The sequence below is a fragment of the Mixophyes fleayi genome, chromosome 4, assembly GCF_038048845.1.
Source record: "Mixophyes fleayi isolate aMixFle1 chromosome 4, aMixFle1.hap1, whole genome shotgun sequence".
NCBI lineage: Eukaryota > Metazoa > Chordata > Amphibia > Anura > Limnodynastidae > Mixophyes > Mixophyes fleayi.
In genome coordinates this window covers 65,614,796-65,634,258 of record NC_134405.1, presented here as the reverse complement: position 1 = coordinate 65,634,258, position 19,463 = coordinate 65,614,796, and the positions used below count along the sequence as shown (strand labels likewise).

General features: G+C 42.6%; 1 protein-coding gene across 2 annotated transcripts in view; it reads right to left on the bottom strand.

The window, feature by feature from the left end:
* The window catches only part of KANSL3 (KAT8 regulatory NSL complex subunit 3), a 59,774-nt gene that overhangs the window by 27,495 nt on the left and 12,816 nt on the right, over positions 1–19,463 (bottom strand). For both annotated transcript variants that reach the window (XM_075207352.1, XM_075207351.1), the window contains exons 4-15: positions 15,430–15,520; positions 15,082–15,267; positions 14,727–14,858; positions 14,525–14,641; positions 11,601–11,702; positions 10,980–11,051; positions 10,751–10,825; positions 9,503–9,660; positions 8,355–8,418; positions 2,037–2,237; positions 1,436–1,586; positions 869–946 (exon numbers count right to left, since the gene is read on the bottom strand). In XM_075207352.1, the coding sequence (XP_075063453.1) occupies positions 869–946; positions 1,436–1,586; positions 2,037–2,237; positions 8,355–8,418; positions 9,503–9,660; positions 10,751–10,825; positions 10,980–11,051; positions 11,601–11,702; positions 14,525–14,641; positions 14,727–14,858; positions 15,082–15,267; positions 15,430–15,520 (1,427 nt within the window). The remainder of the gene's footprint in view (positions 1–868; positions 947–1,435; positions 1,587–2,036; positions 2,238–8,354; positions 8,419–9,502; positions 9,661–10,750; positions 10,826–10,979; positions 11,052–11,600; positions 11,703–14,524; positions 14,642–14,726; positions 14,859–15,081; positions 15,268–15,429; positions 15,521–19,463) is intronic.

Sequence of the window (19,463 nt, the reverse complement as noted above, 5' to 3'; positions counted from 1 at the left end):
ATAAAAGAAATGGAAAGATGGTGTTACAATGATGGCTGACTACTGCTGGATGTTGTACAGGGATCTTCCGGAAGCTACCTACAAGAGGAAAAGCTCAAAAAGAAGTTTAGAGTTTAAAAAAAGACGATTTCACAAGCAATCTACTTGAGTGTGGTGTTAATTTTGTCGTCACCTGTGCAAATGAGTTAATATTTTTCATGTAAATAAAATATTTGCGTTAAGAGATTTTTTTAAACGATGACCACCCATTTGTTCGAAAACCTGATGTCCCCGGACAAAACGGCTGTCATTTTTGGATTCAGCGCACCAAAAAACGTAAGAATCAGTCAACTAAACCAAAACAGCTGTCCAAAATTTTTTTTTTAGAGACCTGTGTAATTTGGCAAATCTGGTATATATATTTTGACCTCATATACCACTGTCTGTTTATATGTTAGTTTGCATTTTCAGCATCATAACCTTATGTAAGAAGCATAAAATCCTGATAGCTTGCAATTTTTGTTTCTCCATCATTAAAATAAAATTACATTCCTATTTGCTCTTCAGAACAAAAGACAATGGTTTTCCTTATCTACTGGCTAATATGGGACAATGGTTTGCCTACAAATACCGAAACTTGTTGGAAACATGTGGTCTCATCCTCTATATTTTAAGCTGTGATGAAGCTGCAACAGTTTGTATTGCATACAGAATATGAAACACTTCTGACAGCAGAATATTTTATATGCTATTGTCCATACATATATACAAAGTTTTTCTAATCATCAATAAAAATTATGTTTTATTTTAGGTCACGAAAATTACATTACTATAACACAGAATTACAAGGCCTAAACTTCACAGATGGGTAGAATACAGTAAGACTCACCAAATACACAAGAGGGAGAGCCTGTAGGGAGAGACTTTCTCACTAACATGTTTTGCTTCAGGAAAGCAGCAAACTGGGCTGAAACATAAAAATAATATATAAAATATATACAATGTAAAGAGCAGGATTTAAAGGTCTTAATTAATTCCAAATGTCATCTTAAGCACACCATTCCCCAAAGGAAAACAGTAGACAAACTCAATGGAGAAACATGGATTTCCTGTAGGAAGCTTTAAGAGCCTCCACCCAGCAGAGATAATTAGTAAATCAGGGGAGACTGACATGCTGCAGTATTAAGCATCAACCACCAGTGAGAGCAACCTCAGAAACATTGCAGGGACACACACCAACAACACAATGCATCTCAATGAGAGATCTATGGAGAACACCTACATGAGCCATGTAATCATTTCACAGCAGATAATACAACACCAAAAGGATGTGTTTAATTACAAAGCGCCACTTCAAATAATGTCTAACTGTACAATGAAACGAAAATGACCACCCATCCCTACACATCTGTCTACACCTTGCAGTATTCACAGTGTCTTACAGAAAAACTCTCACCTTGAGCTTGTTTTGGGTTCACAGTGGTCCCTGGTCTTTGTATTTGGGTCTTCAGTGGCACAGCTGTTTGTCCTGGTTTATGAGTTGTGGGAATTGTAGTTAACTTGGTCTTGGGGCTAGAGGCAGGACTGCTAGACATACTAGACAGATCCTTAAGAATACAGAATGCTAAAGTGACTTTACAATTACAACAGTACAATAACAATATCTGTACAAAACAATATTCTACATATCAGTGAATACCAACCCACTCACAGCAGAAATGTGTACTGCGTTTAAAGCTGAATTGCAGGATCAAGATAATTGTATGACATACTCATATTCAATAACAAAAAAAGTTAAATGTAGGTGTTAAAATAGCAACACAAGGCAACAACAAGATAAATAGATAATGAAAACAAAGAGCTGTCCCATAACAAGCACAGCACTGCCTACACGCATAGGAAGCAGTCATTTTGAGAATGCTGATGATCAAATTAACTAGGAACCACTTACGTCAATAAGGCAATTTATAAATACTGGTTCAACTCAAAAGATGGCAGTACCTAAAACTATTGTTTGAGTCCTACATGGAATTGTTTAAATCTTGCTCTGCTCTCACCTCAGAGCCAGAAGGAGAAGCAGGGAAGCGTGCTGCTGGTGAGGCCGGCCTGCTGTTCCTCTCTGACAGATCAAGGGATAAGTCTCTCCTCAGGAACTCTCTGGGCTTCTTTTTCTTCTCTGCATCAAGGTCACGTGGATCAGAGCCAGAATGACCCTCAGCTCGGGTTAAGACCCCCGTAAGAAAGTCTGCAATCTCATCCTAGATAAAAAGAGCGGATTCTTGTAATTAAACAACAAACAAACGAAAAAAAAACACAACAAGAAGGGCAGGATAAATTAACCTTGTAGCCAAGCAAGTATAACCAGAATTATGACTTCTGAGACAATTAGATATAATTTTCAATTGTTTAGGATGCTCACAAATCAGAAAGGCTCATTTGCTAACTGTAAAGGAAGCCGATATGCAGCATATTTTTTTTGCACAAAGCACCTTGTATATACTGCACTTCAGATGATAGATAAACGGTTAGTTCTGTTTGTGGAGAATGTGCATGGTGAAAAAAGTGAAAATGCCAAGTCATGAGTGCTATTATTTAAGGACGACCTCTTAATAAATTTTCAACATTTTTATCTAAAATGAACATCACTGAGGATAGTAAGGAGACATCAAGCCTGTCTTTATTACATGTGTCATTTAAATGTTTTTTTTATTACAGTGTGATTTGTGTTCACTTTTCTGAATAAGTGTCCCATTATAAATATATAACAGCATCTGATCTATAGCACGTTTGAAGTTGTGCTCTCTGCCAGGGAAATGACACACTATCTTAAAAGGATGTAGATAACACACATGCACCTCTTATTACAGCTCATAAAAAAAAAAATGAGTGTCGCAAAGGCTACAAGAGGCCCCATACGGTTCTTGGGATGTCAGTAAACATAATCGCTGCTACATAAAACCATTTTTATAAAAGAAATCCGGTACCAAGCACATTTTTATTCACACCAATTTCATGAAAAACATGAGACAAGACATCCTGGATCTAAAATAACTTTCATCCTTACTTAGAGATTACAATCGCCGACTATAAGATCCTGAAATGTCAGTTAGATATTACCCTCTGCAATACGATAATTGATCGTTCATTTCATAATCTAATAATTTCATCTGTTATGAGTAATATGTTTTCAGAAGTAGACATTAATAAGCAGTAATGGAGGTATTGTGTTAGTATGTTTTTCACACGACATAACCTTTTACGTGCAGCAGCAGATGCGCATTCTGTAATGTTTGGGGTTTTGGTTGTATAGCTGTATGTTTTCCTTTCCAGTTCTTTGGCAAGAAATAATGTTTATATCTGAAAGACTACAAGTGTGAGAGCATTGTCTTTCAAACAGGAAATCCCTTACTTCCTCCACAGTGATCTCTTACCTCTTCGACCAAACACTAATAGATCATATCAGAAACATTTTCTTATCTGTGTCACAGCCTCTGAAATACTCTGGCAGGCAAAGCTCAGTCCTATGAACACTGTTAAAGAACCACTAACTGAATTCTGAACCTGGTGAGGGCGAAAAAGGAAAGAAAGACCAGAGATAGCAGACAACATAACCGTGCTCTTAAAGATAGGGGTACTATTCTCTCCCAGCGTGTGTTAAGAAAATGGGATTTTTATACTTTTGTTAAATTCTGTTGAATCCATTGGGGGACACTGAATCCTAGGTATACAGTGTCTCCTATAGGACGTTAGAACTTTGAAAATTCTAAAAGTGTTAATTCCTTCCTCTTTATCACCATCCTAGACACTCAAATTATTTCTCTAACTAAGCCCCGCTGGACAAATGAAAAATAAATAAGAGAGAAACAACAACCCCGAACCCCCCCCTCCTTTCCAAAACATACAAGAAAACCTGTTTAATATCGGCAAACTTTCTTTAGGAGAAATAGAGCATATATGGGTGGGCGTGCAGTTTCCCCCGAATGGATTCTGAGAATAGTAGCTAACTAAGTAGAAAATTCACGTTTTCTCTATCATCCTATGGGGGACTGTGGATGTCCCAATGCTGCCCCATCTGGTAGATACACTTTTAAATTAGTAGTGCATACCACCTTACCGCCAAAACTGGCGTCTTTAGCCACAGACACATAGGGGCATATTCAATTAGCTTTTGGATTCGCGGTAACGCGCGTTGCCGCGAAAAGTGCGCGTTCTTGCGGGTATTACGGTACCGCATTAACGCGGATTTTCGTTCGCAACCCTATGGGCTGCGAACGAAAATCCACGTTATTGCGGTACCGTGTATTACGTTTCGCGGCTGTTCCGGCGCGTTACCGCGAATCCAAAAGCTAATTGAATATGCCCCATTGAATTTGTAAAATTTGGATAAAGTATGCACCGAAGACCATGTGGCTGCTCAGCCAAAGCTTAAATTTAATAATCCAACCATGGAACTCAAGTGTCTGTGCTGTCTCTTGCCAATGTGCCCAAAGCAAAGCCAGAGACCCTGCCTTGATCAAGAGATTATCAAAATAGGGAATAATCATCACGTCTCTGGACCACAGAAAACCAAGCACCACCACCTTGATTTCTGTGAACAATTGTGGAGTGGTCATCAGACCAAAGGACAGAGCCTGAAAGTGAAAATGTTGAGACTAATCTGCAAACCTGAGAGGTCATTGAAGACCTTCCTAGATTGGAATATGCAAGTAAGCATCCTTGACGTCCATGGATACTATATCCTATTCCATACGGTAGACAATCTGAATGATTCCATCTTCAACCTGTTAACCCGAACTTGAATGTTGAGAGTTTTGAGGTTCAAAATGGGCCAAAATCATGCATCCGTTTGTAAATTTCAGTGCTTAAAGTGTGAATTGTTTGTAGTCTAACCTGGCGGTTTACCTGGTACACAGGAAAACTGTTGGTGAAAAAAGAACTAGGTGGATCTCTAAGGAGATCAAAGATGTATCCCCAATCCATAAAATTCTTCATTCAGGAATCTGAAGTAGAATTGAACCACTGATCTCGGCAGAGTAACAGACGGCCTCCCACCACAACTACCACTGGGTGGGCATAATGCCCTTTATGCAGACTGTTTGTATGAGGGTTTGGCTGTAGGTCTTTTCACAGACCAAACCAGATTAACTCTTTGTTGTCCTCCATGCGGAGTTGATGACTGCCATCACGATCTTTTACCAGCATAGCAAAAAGGACCAAAACCAAGAACCCCATGCTTTTGCTAGATTCACCAGTAAGAAATAACTATTTCCACGTGTAGTCTGACTAATAATCTTATCAAACTTAGGGTCGAATAAGATATCACCTGAAAAATGTAAGGACTCCAAAACCTTTTTGGAGCCAGAGAATGCAGAGACCACTGAAGCTTACATACTGGCTGCAATTTGTCTAGTGCTGGGTCCCCCGTCATCTCTTTTTATGTTTTCCGCCAAGGGCTTGAATTCCGACTTAAGGCCTACCTGAATAAAAGCCTAATAAGAGTTGCTCCGACCACTTTCCATAGCCCTGTTGACCCAAGCTGAGCCGAAAATATGATTCAAGGAGGCACCAGCTGCTACATAAATGGACCTAAGAATGATCGCAAATTTTTTATCTATACCATTCTTTAAAGCTGCAACATTAGGAATTTAAATAGTGGTGGCCTTAGACAATCGCACTATAAGAGTATCCCCCGTAGTTGGAGTTTCCCACTTATCCAAATGGAATCCCTTTTGGTATCTGATAAAGGGACTGTAATTTGCATGTATCCTGACGTAGGACAGACTTCAGGTTTGGCCCAAGCCTTGCTGAGAAATCTGTCCAATTGCAAAGAAAAAGGGAAGGATCCCCCCCCCCCCTTTTAAACAATATATTGCCAGGTCCCTCTGACTCCTCGCTGTCCTGGATGTGTAGTAAATGCCAAACTGTCTGTACTAAATCATCAACTCCATGCAGTCCTGCAGAATCCTCATCAAAACCTGAGGATTCCTTAACTGCTAATTCTTCCGCTACCTTGCCTTCTTCTTGGCAGCAGTACTCAGAATAAGACTACTTCCAGTACTGGACCAAGGCAGAACTCAGATGTTTCCACTAGTTGGCTGGAGGGTTGGGTACATTTGACCTATTACCAGAATTCCAACAGTTAGTATACCTACATAAAAATTTCGATGACTATACAGTGTTCACATAAAGGCCTTCCGCCTGTATCATCTAATATAAGGGTTAGGGTTAGGCAGTGGGACCCAGCTTTACTGCTTTAAAACCATCAATGTTACGGTTGCCTATGATGTCAAAATCCACGGTTGCCATTTTGTTTTCAGAATTTAGGTGAGCACTGTCAGCTATGCTGTCTGTTTGTTTTAAGGTCAGTCTATATTTATGTCTTGTCGCCCATATAGTCATCGGAATTTTTATGTAGGTATACTAACTGTCTGATATCTGGTAATAGGTAAAATAATTACCACCGGGCTGGAGAGGAGGTCTCTCTAATTCTTTCAAAGGAAGAGGAAAATCTGACCGGATTTTGAACCTATTAGGTCAACGATTGTGTCCAAAATGACTCCTCTTGTTGCATCAATAAAGGATCTGCTGAAACTTGGCTAAATGCACTGATGCATGGGGTTATTTGCTCCAGTGAAAGGACTGGAGGTCCCTTTGGCTGCAACTAGGGGAGACATCATGAGCTCCGTGCTGATCGTGTTATCCCCCAGGCCAGCACTTCAACAGCCACCATCCTGGAGGATGGCCCCCTTATGCTGTTACAGTGCCTAGTGAGCAGGAGCCTTTGTGGCCACTACCACACCTTACCTGGCTTCCCAAGTGGAGCCCAGGGCTGCGCAGGTCCCTGGTGGAAACTATCTATTGCTTGAAACTACCCCCTTCACTGTGAAGGAAGTGGCAACTACCTTGCCACTCTTCCCACCGCACGTTTTGGCACTGCTGCACCTGCTGTATATAGCTGTAGCTATCGGTCACCATCCATACCGATTGTGAAGGGGGTCCTCTGGGAGCATTACTGGTTGGAAGAGTGTTGGCGCCGGCGGTAGCTTTGAGAAAGGAGCTTTCCCTGTCCTCAATGCTGCTCAGGCATCTCAGCGCTGCCTGTGTCAAAAGATCTTTGCAGCTCTTCTGCTGCTATAGTAACATAAATAATGTAAGTAAAAAAATTATATTAAAAAATACTGAATGATGCAATGCAGCCTAGTAATCACCCTGTCCTGTGGGAACTCTACATATTCTAAATGTGCTAACTCTTCCCTATCCCAAACTGCTGGACATTTTTTGTTTTGTTTTTTAAAGTGCCAACGTCATATAGGAGACAATATATTCCCAGGGTCCAATGTCCCCATAGGATGATCGAGGAAAAACAGGCGCCACACATTGACCGAGCTATAATTCCAGATTACAGCATTGATGTTAAATACCTACTCGCTCCCATGACGGTATCTTACTATGCCCTTATGCTCCATTATGTGGGTTGTCTACCCATGGCCTTCATATCACACTATATCCTGTTCATATGTTGTATAGAGGGTCTTTAGCATGTGGAGCGCACAGATAGTAATTGTCTATGGAGCATCAACTCTAATTAAGGTACTGGTGTACCTGGGGGAGTGAAAACGGGAAATTGCTGAATAGAGAGCAATTTATTGGACTATGTATAGAAATTGAGAAGGCAAACAAGTCTAATATACATTTAATAAGAATACCACCATGATTTTGTAGAAATACAAGTCCATCTTATCTGCCCTTTTGTGTGTGTGTATTTTGGTGGGGTGGGTTATCGCTCTCTTTTTCTTCTTAATATTTTCTGTCAAAGTCTAACAAAACTATTTGACCCATGTAGTCTATAATTCATTCTATAACTATAGCTATGAAATTATTCCACAGATCTATCACCCTTTCTGTAAAATAATAAAAATCTTTCTTATGTTACTTTTCAGTCGTCGTCCCTTAAGTGTGTCCCTTTTTTCTAGAAATCCATTTTTTGGTAAGACCTGCCTTCCTTAAACTTATTAATACCTCTCATATTGTTGGAATCTTTCCATCATATCACGTCTGTCGCTTCTGTACTCTAAGCTGTACATATTCCGCTCTTCAAATCTTTTTTTGTTATGCAGGAAACTTATAATTTTAGTAGCTCTTCTAGGACTTTTACATTATATTTCATCAGCGTCTTTTCGGATATAGGGCTACAGCATACTCAAGGTAGGGTCTTACCAATGACCTATAAAGCGGCAAAATAACCTCCTACTGATGTGTCTCCCTATACAGTTGGATTATGGCTCATCAGGTCTTGCCTGGAGTACAAGCGAGGAAAAATAAAGGTTCCATATAATCATATGTGCACAAAATTTTAGCATTAAGATCCACTTTACCTGAATGCATCGGTCAACCATACTTTGTGTCAGACTCTCAGATTTCTTCTTAATTTTGCTAATACTGCGGGCACAAAAGCAAAAATGAGAATATGTCTGGAACTAAAATAGGGACAACAGGTAGGTCTGTATTCCAGTTACATGTTTAGGACTAATAGTATAAAGAATTATTTTAAAGGTTATATCCATCTTTGTAGATTTTTTTTTTTTTTTTTAAATAATGAAATGTAATAGAACTGTAAGGCCTATTTTTCAAATAGAGTCCTCTTTCTAGCTTAAATTGCTGGTTAAATACAATCTCTAGGAGAGGATTTTACAGGTGGCTGAATGTGAAAAATAAAGGCGCAGTTTGGTCTGCTCATGGGGCAGTCATTTTGTGCCGACATTTTAACCCCTATACCCCCAACAATAAAAACCACCAATGTTGATTTACTGATCCTACTACTATTGTTAGCAATTAGAAATCGCTGCCAGGACTTCCAACATTGACAGTTCAGGTGTGCCTTCCTTGGGCCGTGATGGCGGGAGTTTACAAAATGGCTGCATCTGCATTGTACTGCATATGGTGGAATTTTTTCAGCTTTGCCTCTGCCCAAGATATAAATGACATATTGTCTGGATGGTATCAGCAGCTTATGTGGTATGTGATTTTTATCAATTATAAGGCAATGTAGTCAGACAGCGAGTTATATCTAACCTGCAGCTTTCTCTCCATAGCCCCCATCACAGGAACCATTAAATATATAGTTTTCTCTTAACTATTGCTTCTTTAGCCGTAAGGGGACATTGGGATTGTATTTACTACATGTCACTTTAGTGCATTTCCATGTATTTTTAGAAATGCGCCTAGAAGTGTGCTTCCTGTAATAAAGAAAGCAAATGGTGTAAAATGCATCCCCAGTGAATGCATAGCACGGGGTTGTGCACAGACATTACCATTTTGGTATGCAAATCCATCTGCTTACCTGTAAACGTGTAAATTTTAACAAATATAGCTGTGTGATGTCACAAAAGTGCATTTTCCAAATAATTTTGTATATGGGCTTTGGTGTCTCTCTCAATATATTAATCTTTGGAGTGCACTTTCTTAAGAATTAATATATAGACCTATATGTATGCAGCTTGGGAAGTATATTGTCATGACTTACCGCAGATTATCATCAGCCCCTCCAACAATAACCAGACTATTATCAGTTCGGAGTTTTTCTCGAAAATCTTCCATTGCCTCTGGGTGACACTGGAGGGAGTTCTGGCCAACCACAAAAAGTACTGGGGTCTTCATATCAAGGAGAGGATCATCTACATCCTAAGGAAGCAAAGCTCCAAATTTATGCACATTCTAAGCTCAAATATATCCGTTTCCAACATATTACAATAAAAGATTCCCAGTCTTTTCTTCTCTTATTTCATCCTCTTGTGGAGCACTAGATCACGGGGCTCCATTAGGAGTTTGGCACATTAAATATTCAATATGTTTTTGCTCCTCCCTTCTAAATATATCCATCAGCGAACCCCCTTGTTTTTAGGATTCTCAGTGGACTGAGTGCTATTATGTGGTACTACAGGAGCATGGCCTACAGTTTACTGGTGTTTCATTTTATTAATTGTTTACTACTTGCTGCCACCTGTTCCTGACATGGAACTGTCCTGGGGGGGGGGGGGGGGAGGGGGGGGGAGTGGGGGCAATGATTGTGGCCGAGGATACAGTAGCAACAGACCACACAGGTGAGGTGTGGTCAGGTTCAGTCCAAGCTGACCTACTCTAGGCACAGCTCCGAAGAAATGGACTGCCCTCCAAGACAGTGACTGATTACCTAATGGGCCTTAGGGGGACCACTAGGCAGCATAGCACCTCTCCCCTGACTAATTAAAACTATGCAACAAACTTCTGTGTGTACCAGATGCTGTGAAGTAATTTCTAGCTGGGGTGGGCATTACCAGGTGGTGGTGTGTTGAATCTTCCAAATGATGTAGCTTACATTCAAACGGTTAGTCCTGAAGCAGCAATAGGTTTAGGTGCCAATTAACTAGGAATCTCCCTTCAACAGAACCCCTATGGTTCTGTAAACCGGGATTCATTGAAAAAAATATATATTTGGTTAGTTGCCTTGTTCAAAGAAAAAAAATTAATAGCCTATTACAGCACTTGTATTTAAGGATTGCTTTACAAAGCTGTCATCTCACATTCCTGACCTCTAACAATTCCCAAATCCTGGAGATGCAAGACACTGAGCACCCAATATTTGTAAGCATTTCAATACTCCAGGGATTTTATGTAGTTTAAATGTATTCAATAATTTTAATATACTTGGAAAATAAAACAATCATTAAAAATGTATTCTAATTAGAATGCAATAAATTGACATAATAAAAGTATTTGAGCTCTCAATACTTACTCCTCTGGGTCCATCGATAGTGAGCAGAGGAAATCCCAAGCACACTACAGCTGTCACATATTCCATTAGAGAGACCTGAGGAAAGAAGCACATGTTAGAGAGTCTCATCAATGTCCATTGATTTGAAGGTGAATTGCTATCTATGGTTGAGTTCCAATTAAAATTACATTATACAATTAACCTTCTGAATATAGGTGTAATGTGTGTTAATGAAGCCGACCATACTCACATGACAGGCAATTAACGCTCCAGTATTCCATCCAATCAGAATGACAGGCTTATGAGGGAAATGATTGTGAATCTGCATGTAGACAAGCAAACAGTAATAAGTATGAATGTCTATGGCAGTATAGCTACATGTTGATAAAACATTTTATACCACAGTTACAAGGAGCTGGTTACTCTCACCAATTACCGAATTTATAAAAAGCTTTTGCAAATTAATTTGCTGTGTAGAACTCGGTAGAGCGCCATACCTCTATACTATGATGTGCAGGAAAATTCCTGTGCCTTGCCTGAAAATGGGGAAGGAGCTTATCAGCGGGACTATAGCATGATATTTGTAAAACAATTAGTATAGACCTGGCTTAAAACAAGTGTATGGTGCCATTTGGGGACTATTTATAAAAACAGTACAGTTTAAATAAATATTGGCCATTTTACCCATTAATTGTCACCAGCTATTATTTTTCATACATGCAACCCAAATTACTGTTATTACAGCATTTCTCTTATGCCATCAATATTATGTCCATGTACTAAAATAATTTGTTTCAAGCTGATGTGACAGAATGACCACAAGATATTGACAAGAGACCCCAGCTTTTACACAATGCATGATCTGATTTACCTCAATGACTTTTCCCCGCAATCCACCAATCATGTTTTCCAGACACTGTAAAGAGGTAACTCCATTGCCACTGTTCATTAATTGGGAACCAACAGGAATAACCTGGTAAATAAACAAATACAACATCATATATGGGATTTTTTTTGTATTTCCTATTAAATGCTTTTCTCCAGTGCTGTAGGTGGACATGGATGACAAGTCAGCTCCTCTTCAGAGGAGCTGTTTGGTATGTTGACATATGCTCTTCCTACAGCATTGGAAAAATTCATTTAGGAACAAAAAAATCCCCTTCTGCACTTGGTGGACACAGATGATGGAATGTCCCCTTGGGAAACCCATAGGAGGAATGCCTACGAATCAACAGCCCAACAGCAAAGGCAGCTTCATTTCTGATACAAGCAGAAGATAAGTTAACTATCCTAACAAAATTCTCAGCAAGTACCGTAAAAAATCGATTTTGCTTACTCTATTGGGGGACACTGCGAGACATTGGGGTATAGTAGTGGGTGTAGGAGTTTAGGCACCTTTTTTGATCTTCGCTCTCCTCCCCTACTATGCAGGTACACTAGTTGAAAATGCCATGGGGCTGACATGGCACCTGTGAAGTGTGCTTGAGGGTCCCGAGCCTTTGAGCAGTACAAGGGAACATGATGATTCAGCCTGGAAGCCATGAGGTCGACCTTCGGCATGCCCCAGCGTTCCACTAGGAGGACAAAGACCTCCTTGCAGAGAGACCATTCGTCTGGGTGAACCCTCTGCCTGCTGAGGAAGTCGGCTTTCCAATTTTCTACTCCTGGGATGTAAACGGCGGATATCTGGGGTACGTGGCGCTCTATCCATACCAGGATTTTGGCTGTTTCCCGCATGGCCCCTGCACTGCGAGTTCCCCCTTGGCGATTTAGATATGCCACGGCCGTGGCATTGTCTGATTGAATTTGAAGAGGCTTCCCTGCTAGAAACCTCTGAGTGGTGGAGACTAAGGCTATGGACCGTCCTTGAAGATAAGGAGTTACAGGCCTTGACATTTACAGCAGCATCCCTGAGAAGTGAAATAATAGATGTATAGACTCTTTCTGTTGAGACTATGTCTAATTTTCTCTTGAGAAAATGCAATAATTTCTAGATAACGAATGTGCCTGCGAGCACACTTTTCATGTATAAATAAAGCCTTCTGACTAGGGGGCAGTCAGAATTGATTCTCATTCAGCCCTAAAAAACTGAGTGTGTCTCTTCTCTATCGATCGATAACCCATTTGTTTCACAGGTACCAGAGCTGATAAGTTACACTATTGGGGTGTAACTCTGACACCAATGTTCTGTTTACTGCTCTGTTCCAGGATATTGATTGAGAGTGTGGCCTCCTGGGGGGACCAGAGTCCCTGAAATCTTAGGGACCCTGTTACCCCTCCCCAGCCTGACAGACTTGCGTTTGTAGTAACTAAGGTCCATGGGCCGGTCTAAAGAGTCTGGCCCTTGTCCAGATTCTGCTTGGACAACCACCATGCCAGAGAGAGAGGCAAGTGGGTCTCGACAGGCGAATAATCTGCCTGTCCAAATGCTCCTGAGATCCCGAGCACTTTCAAAGAATCTCCAGTTGGAGAGGGCAGGAGTGGAACTGTGTAAAAGGTACGGCTTCAAATACTGAAACTATGGTTCCCAGAAGCTTCATGCAACTGAGGAGGGATACCTTTGGTCGAGCCTTCAAGGTCCTAGTTCTGCGCAAGAGAGCGCTGACCTTGGCTTCCGGTAAATAGACTCTCTGGGTCACTGTGTCGAACACTAGACCCAGAAAGCGCATTTGCTGAGCTGGAATGGGAGATGATTTTGGTAGATTCAGAATAAACCCATGGCCCTCCAGGAACCACATAGAGATCTGAATATTGAGAGTTAAGAGCTCTGCTGACGGAGCCTTCAGAAGGAGATTGGAGTCTAAATAGGGGACTATTGTGACTTCCCTCTGCCGCAGGAGCCCCACCATTATGGCCATCAGCTTGGTGAACACTCAGGGAGCGCTAGCTAGGCCGAAGGGTAGGGCCCGGAACTGAAAGTGGGAAGTTCCTACCGCAAAGTGGAGGAGGCGATGGTGGCGGTTCCATATGGGGACATGGAGGTAAGCATCCTTGATGTCGATGGAAGCCAGGAACTCTACCTGCTCCATTCCTGCGATGACAGTCCGAAGGGACTCCATCTTGAACCTTTGACTTATTACCTGCGGGGTATTATTTTGAATGCATGTAACTAACTGCTCAGCCCATTGCTGGTTAGCTTTGTTGGTCCAGGCCACTGCCATGGCAGGCCTAAACATACTGCCTGATGCTATGTAGGCAGATCGGAGGGCGTGATCGCACTTTTTATCTGTGGGATTCCCTCAGAGAGACCCGCTCCTGGGTGGGAATCGCTGAAGAGGAGGACAAGCGGGCTACAGGTGTGTCAACCCTGGGCGAGGCCTCCCATTTAACCCGAATTTTCTGCCGGGAGAGGGCAAATCAGCATTAATATTGTTTAATGTGTGTTGTGCGCCATCTTCTGATACGTATACCATTCTATCAGAGGAAAAAGCTCATAGCCACATCCTTCTTGACGCTCAATATACTGACAGATACTTTTTACGTTGCAAAATGATCTCCACTGGTGGAATGTGTTGAGGTACAGCATAGTGAACTCATCGAACCATAGAAAATGTCGATGTTAGATTTTGTTACAGCCTGCAATGTTTTCCAAAATAGCTATCTATTAAACAGATATCATTTTAAGTCACAGCCAACAGAGATTTAAGCCAAACATCTTTGTATAACAAAATCTAACACCTTATGAAGAAACACACAAAAGGGGAATGGCAACATTTAAATACCTAATTCAAAAACAACATATGAACACATTTTTAATCAATACATTCAGTAGATTGACATGTAATGTAAACAAACCTTGGCCAAGCAGGAAAGCTGGGACTGCCAAAACCGGTGACGCCGTGAAGTGGGGAATATAGAGTTGGTTGGCCCTGAGGGAGCAATGAGGATGAGAGGGGAGCCTGGAAGTTTAGTCTATGAAAAAAACAGACAGAAGATAAAAATAATACATTTATGTGCAAATGCTGAAGAGTAGCAGTATCGAAACCGATTAACTTACAGGCTTGTTATGAGACAAAACTCCAACTGCTGGGTCCCATGGTCTCTTCAACAGCAGAGATAACGCTTCAGCACTGGCTCCTCCTGCCCTGACAGTGGAGGTGAGGAGCATGCGGTCAATAAGAGCTGGGATCTGCAGGGGCCACAGAGCATAAGAAAGACAACTCCACCTTATCATGTAAACCACATACACATTCAAAAGATATTTAGTCGAACTAGAACACAACACACTGTTCACACATATGAACACAGGCACATAAACATTTTCATCTTTCTTACTCCCCCTTACACACTGAACAAAGTAGAGGGACATGGGGTGTGTACATACTACCCTCCCTATGAAACAAACCAAGTACCTTTCCTTTCAGTGTCTGCAAAGCATCTAGATAAGCAGCAAGCAATGGCAGGTTGAGGGTTTCCACTAGGGTAGTATGCAGCCATTGCACAAGCTTTGTATCCCAGCCCACTGAGGCCAGAGCTTGGCGCACACGACGTGCACATTTGTCCACAGCGATCCTTCTCAGTACTGGCTCATTTACTGCCTGCAGAGTAACAACAAAAGAGGATTATTCTGTCTGCTAATAAACCAAATGTAGCATTAGTAGTCCACACTAGAGTAGCAGTGGACTAATTAGTGGTTTAGGTGCCAGTTTAGGAAAACTTCTAAGTGAACAAACAAAATGAAAAATAATTTCTGTACGTACACTGTCATTAGCAAGTCGAGCTAAGCGGTCAGATTGTAGAGCTTTCAGAATCTTATTAAACAGCTTATTCTGAGATGTACTCCAGCCAGTCCTAAAAAGAAAATGCAATATATATTTAAACCAGAGAGATCTGAAACTGAAATGACTTTGCTCCCTAACCTCTACAGTACTTGTGGGAACTCTGTCTGAAAAAGAGGATTTTATACTCACAATAAATCCATTTCAGTCCATCTGGGGGACACTGCTTACCATGAGGTTGTATGAGGGAACTTGGGAGTAGGCACTCAAATAGTTAACTTTCCTGCTGACAGATTATATCCCCTCTGCAACCCTGTGTGAACTTCATGTAATACAAAAGCCCAAAGGAAGGAAAACACAACACCAAAAGAATAACCACAGAAGAGCAGAAGGGAGGGAACACATTGTCCCCCAGACGGACTCAGAGAAATGGATTTAACGCGAGTATAAAATACTCTTTTCTCTTACCTCCACCTAGAGAACCCTGCTTACCATAAGGACGTACCAAATCAGCCCCCTAAGGGAGGGATCGCTCCGACAGTCCGGTCCGCAACACTGTACGGCCAAAACTGGCGGCCCGGGACACAAATACATTAAATTGATAAAACCTAGTGACGGTATGGACAGAGGACCAGGTGGTCACTTGGCCAAGCTGATCCGCTGAGACCCCGTTATGTGCAGCCCAAGAAGCCCCCACTCAGCGGGTGGAATGGGCGTCAATATGACTAGGCGCAGGCCGATTAGAACTGATGTAGACCTGCTTGATTGTGGACGTAATCCACCTAGAGTGATGGTCTGCTTAGTAGCCGGCCAGCCCCGCTCCGTTGAATCCATTGGTTCAAAGGGGGACCTCTGAAGCATGGTCAGAACCAAGTTTAGGTCCCAGGGAGCCGTAGGCACAACATAAGGGGCCTCTTATATATACTCTTGTATATGTAGGACCTCTTGAAGGAAGGTTCTTACTTTCGGAATATTACCTATTTTCAGTTGGGAAAAATAGATAAGGCCAACACCTGGACCTTTAGGGACCCAAGTCGCAGACCAACATCCAAGCCATCGTGGATAAAGGCTAGGGAAATACGGGAAAGATGAAAATTAGTTCAGTGCCAGAGTCTTCGTTCGCACCACTTAATGTAGGTATGCCACACTCTGTAATAAATGAGACCTGAGGTCAGTTTCCTGGCTCGATGTCTACCACTCTGGAGGAAAGCCCTCTAGACCGCCAGAGTTTGGCCTTAAAGACCATGCCATCAAAATCCACAGAGGTAGGTGCTGGTAAAGAACCGGGCCCTGCCATAACAGGACACCTCAACGGAGCAGAAACCATCTTGGAACTGCAACCCTGCTTAGGATGTCTGTGGACCCGATGTGTCGGGGTCAATCGGGAACCCTTAGGCACACCAGAAGCTGTCCTAGAAAAGCCAGCAACTTCTAGGGCTCTGTGAGGAACGGAAAGTCCCTCTGCCTGCTCAAGACCCTACAGAAAGTAGCGAGACTAAGGCCCCTCCCAGGGGATTTGTATCTGAAGAATGTAAACTTTCATGCCCAGCCATCTCTTGAGGAGAAGTCTGAGGAGCTAAGGGAGTAAAAGGAACCTTCTCCCGGTCATATTCCGGCAGATGACTTCTGCTGAAGGAATCAAAGCAACAGCCTGGCTTCAATTTATTGTCATTGTTATGTGAAAAGAACAAAGGGGAGGGGGCGACCCTTGGCCAACAGCTATGCTGACTCTCTTAATGATCACCCCTCTCTTCAAGTTCTGGGAGGATGCCGCTTCAAGAATTCTGACCCACAGAAGGCGTCCCCCTTAACCCTGCGGTCACGGAGAGGGAAAGGGTCCATCTGGCTGACGATTTGTCCGGGAGCCTGGGGTCTGGATGTTTTGTAGAGAATAGGGCTCTACCTCTCTGGAAATGACCTCTGGCCACAGAGGACCTGCCCCCTAATGGTCTTACCTCTCACCAATGGACCCCCCTGGAGGGATTGGTGAAAAGACCCAAACCTCAGAACTCTAGGTTTAGGGGTACTCACCGGAAGGAAGGTACTTTTACCTCCCATGGCTTGAGAGATAATATTATCTAATTCTGGGCCAAAGAGGGCTGAGTCCGAGTAGGGAAGAGCCTCCAGAGATTTCTTTGACTCTGCAACGGCATCCCAGGACCTGAGCCAGAGTCCTACGGGCCACTATTGCCGATGCTGAGATAGATGAGGAAATGGAGGCTGCGTTTTGAGCAGCTTCATATAGGTAACCCGAGGCCTCCTTGAAATGTAGATCCAGGGGAAGCAGATCTGAGTCTTGTAACCCTGCTACCAGCTGGTCAGTCCCGGTCTCCATTGCCTAGGCGAACTACGCTGAAGAGAGCATAGGTCTTGGTGACCCAGGAAGATGGACTTAAGAAAACCCTCCAACCTGCTGATCAGTGGTGTCAGGGAGTGCCGCAGCACCTGGCACTGGAAGAGTAGTATGGCAGGCCAGCCTGGCCACTGGCATATCCACCTGTTCCCAGTGGGCCTTTTCTAATGCCTGCAGGGGATAAAGGACTGGAAATCTGCGTGTTATAACAAACTTACGATCTGGCTGCTTCCAAGCTGACTCAGCTATCTCTAAGTTCTACTGATGCCGGAAAACAGACAACATGACGTTTCCTACGCTTAAAGAGGCCTAGGTCTGTCCGAGGTTACTCTAGATCTAATAGATGCCCTGACTCCCTGAGGGTTCAGCCATATCACCCACCAGGGTGGGGGGGATCCAAATCCTCAGGAAGCTCACCTTCCTCCAACGAAGACTCTTCTGAATCAGAAAGAACGAGGAGACGATGAGTAGACCTATGACGCTTGCAGCATCATGCTTGGGTTCTGGGAGTGTCCAGAAACTGGTCCAGGCCTTTAACTAAGGACGTGGACCATGCTGGCTCTCCCTGAGAGGGGCTTCTGAAAGAGGAGGTGGATACCTGACCAACAAGGCTCAAGCTCACATCCTATCCTTCTGCTGGTGTCAATGGTACAGCAGACTGGGCGAAAGGGGCGAGAGCCGGGGAGAGTACCCCAGCTGGGATCTCCGCTGGATGGGCAAGCATCGGAGTCAGTGCCAACATCGACTGCAGCCGTGTGACCGCCCATGCTGGTTCCTCCAACTGCTGTAGAACAGAACCCTGGGCCTGTTAATCCCAGGCCCCCACATCACAGTCCACACAAACTGCCCCTGTGTCCGACTGTCCACTAGGAAGCTTTACTTTACATTTGGAGCAGGTGTAATATTTAGTCCGGGGTGTTTGACATTATTATATAACAAGGTATTACTTGCCCCCTATTATCAGCCACCTGTCTAGTATAGAAGCAGAGGGTAACAGCTCAAATCAAAAAGGAAATAGAAAAGGAAAGAAAAATAACTTTTTAGAGAATACTGTTTTGTCTGTGAATTATCCCACAGTACCTCTCAAAAACAATAGAATACATATATCCACTGGGAAGCTTTTATGTTGTATGACATTTAACAAGGTAATGATTTGCCCCTATTACCTGCCACCTTTCTAGCAATAGAGACAAAATGTAGCAGCCACACTCAGAGATAACTGGGAGTAGGTGTTGTGATTGGATCACTTATAAATAACTTATGGTATAAATTTATTTAAAGGAAATAGCGCAGGGCGCTTATTTACATCATCATCACCATTTATTTATATAGCGCCACTGCTTTCGCAGCGCTGTACAGAGAACTCAATTACATCAGTCCCTGCCCCATTTGAGCTTACAGTCTAAATTCCCTAACACACACACACACACACACACACACACACACACAGAGACTAGGGTCAATTTTGATAGCAGCCAATTAACCTACTAGTATGTTTTTGTAGTGTGGGAGGAAACCGGAACACCCGGAGGAAACCTACGAAAACACAGGGAGAACATAAAAACTCCACACAGATAAGGCCATGGTCGGAAATTGAACTCATGACCCCAGCGCTGTGAGGCAGAAGTGCTATTCACATAGCCACCGTGCTGCCCACATATTT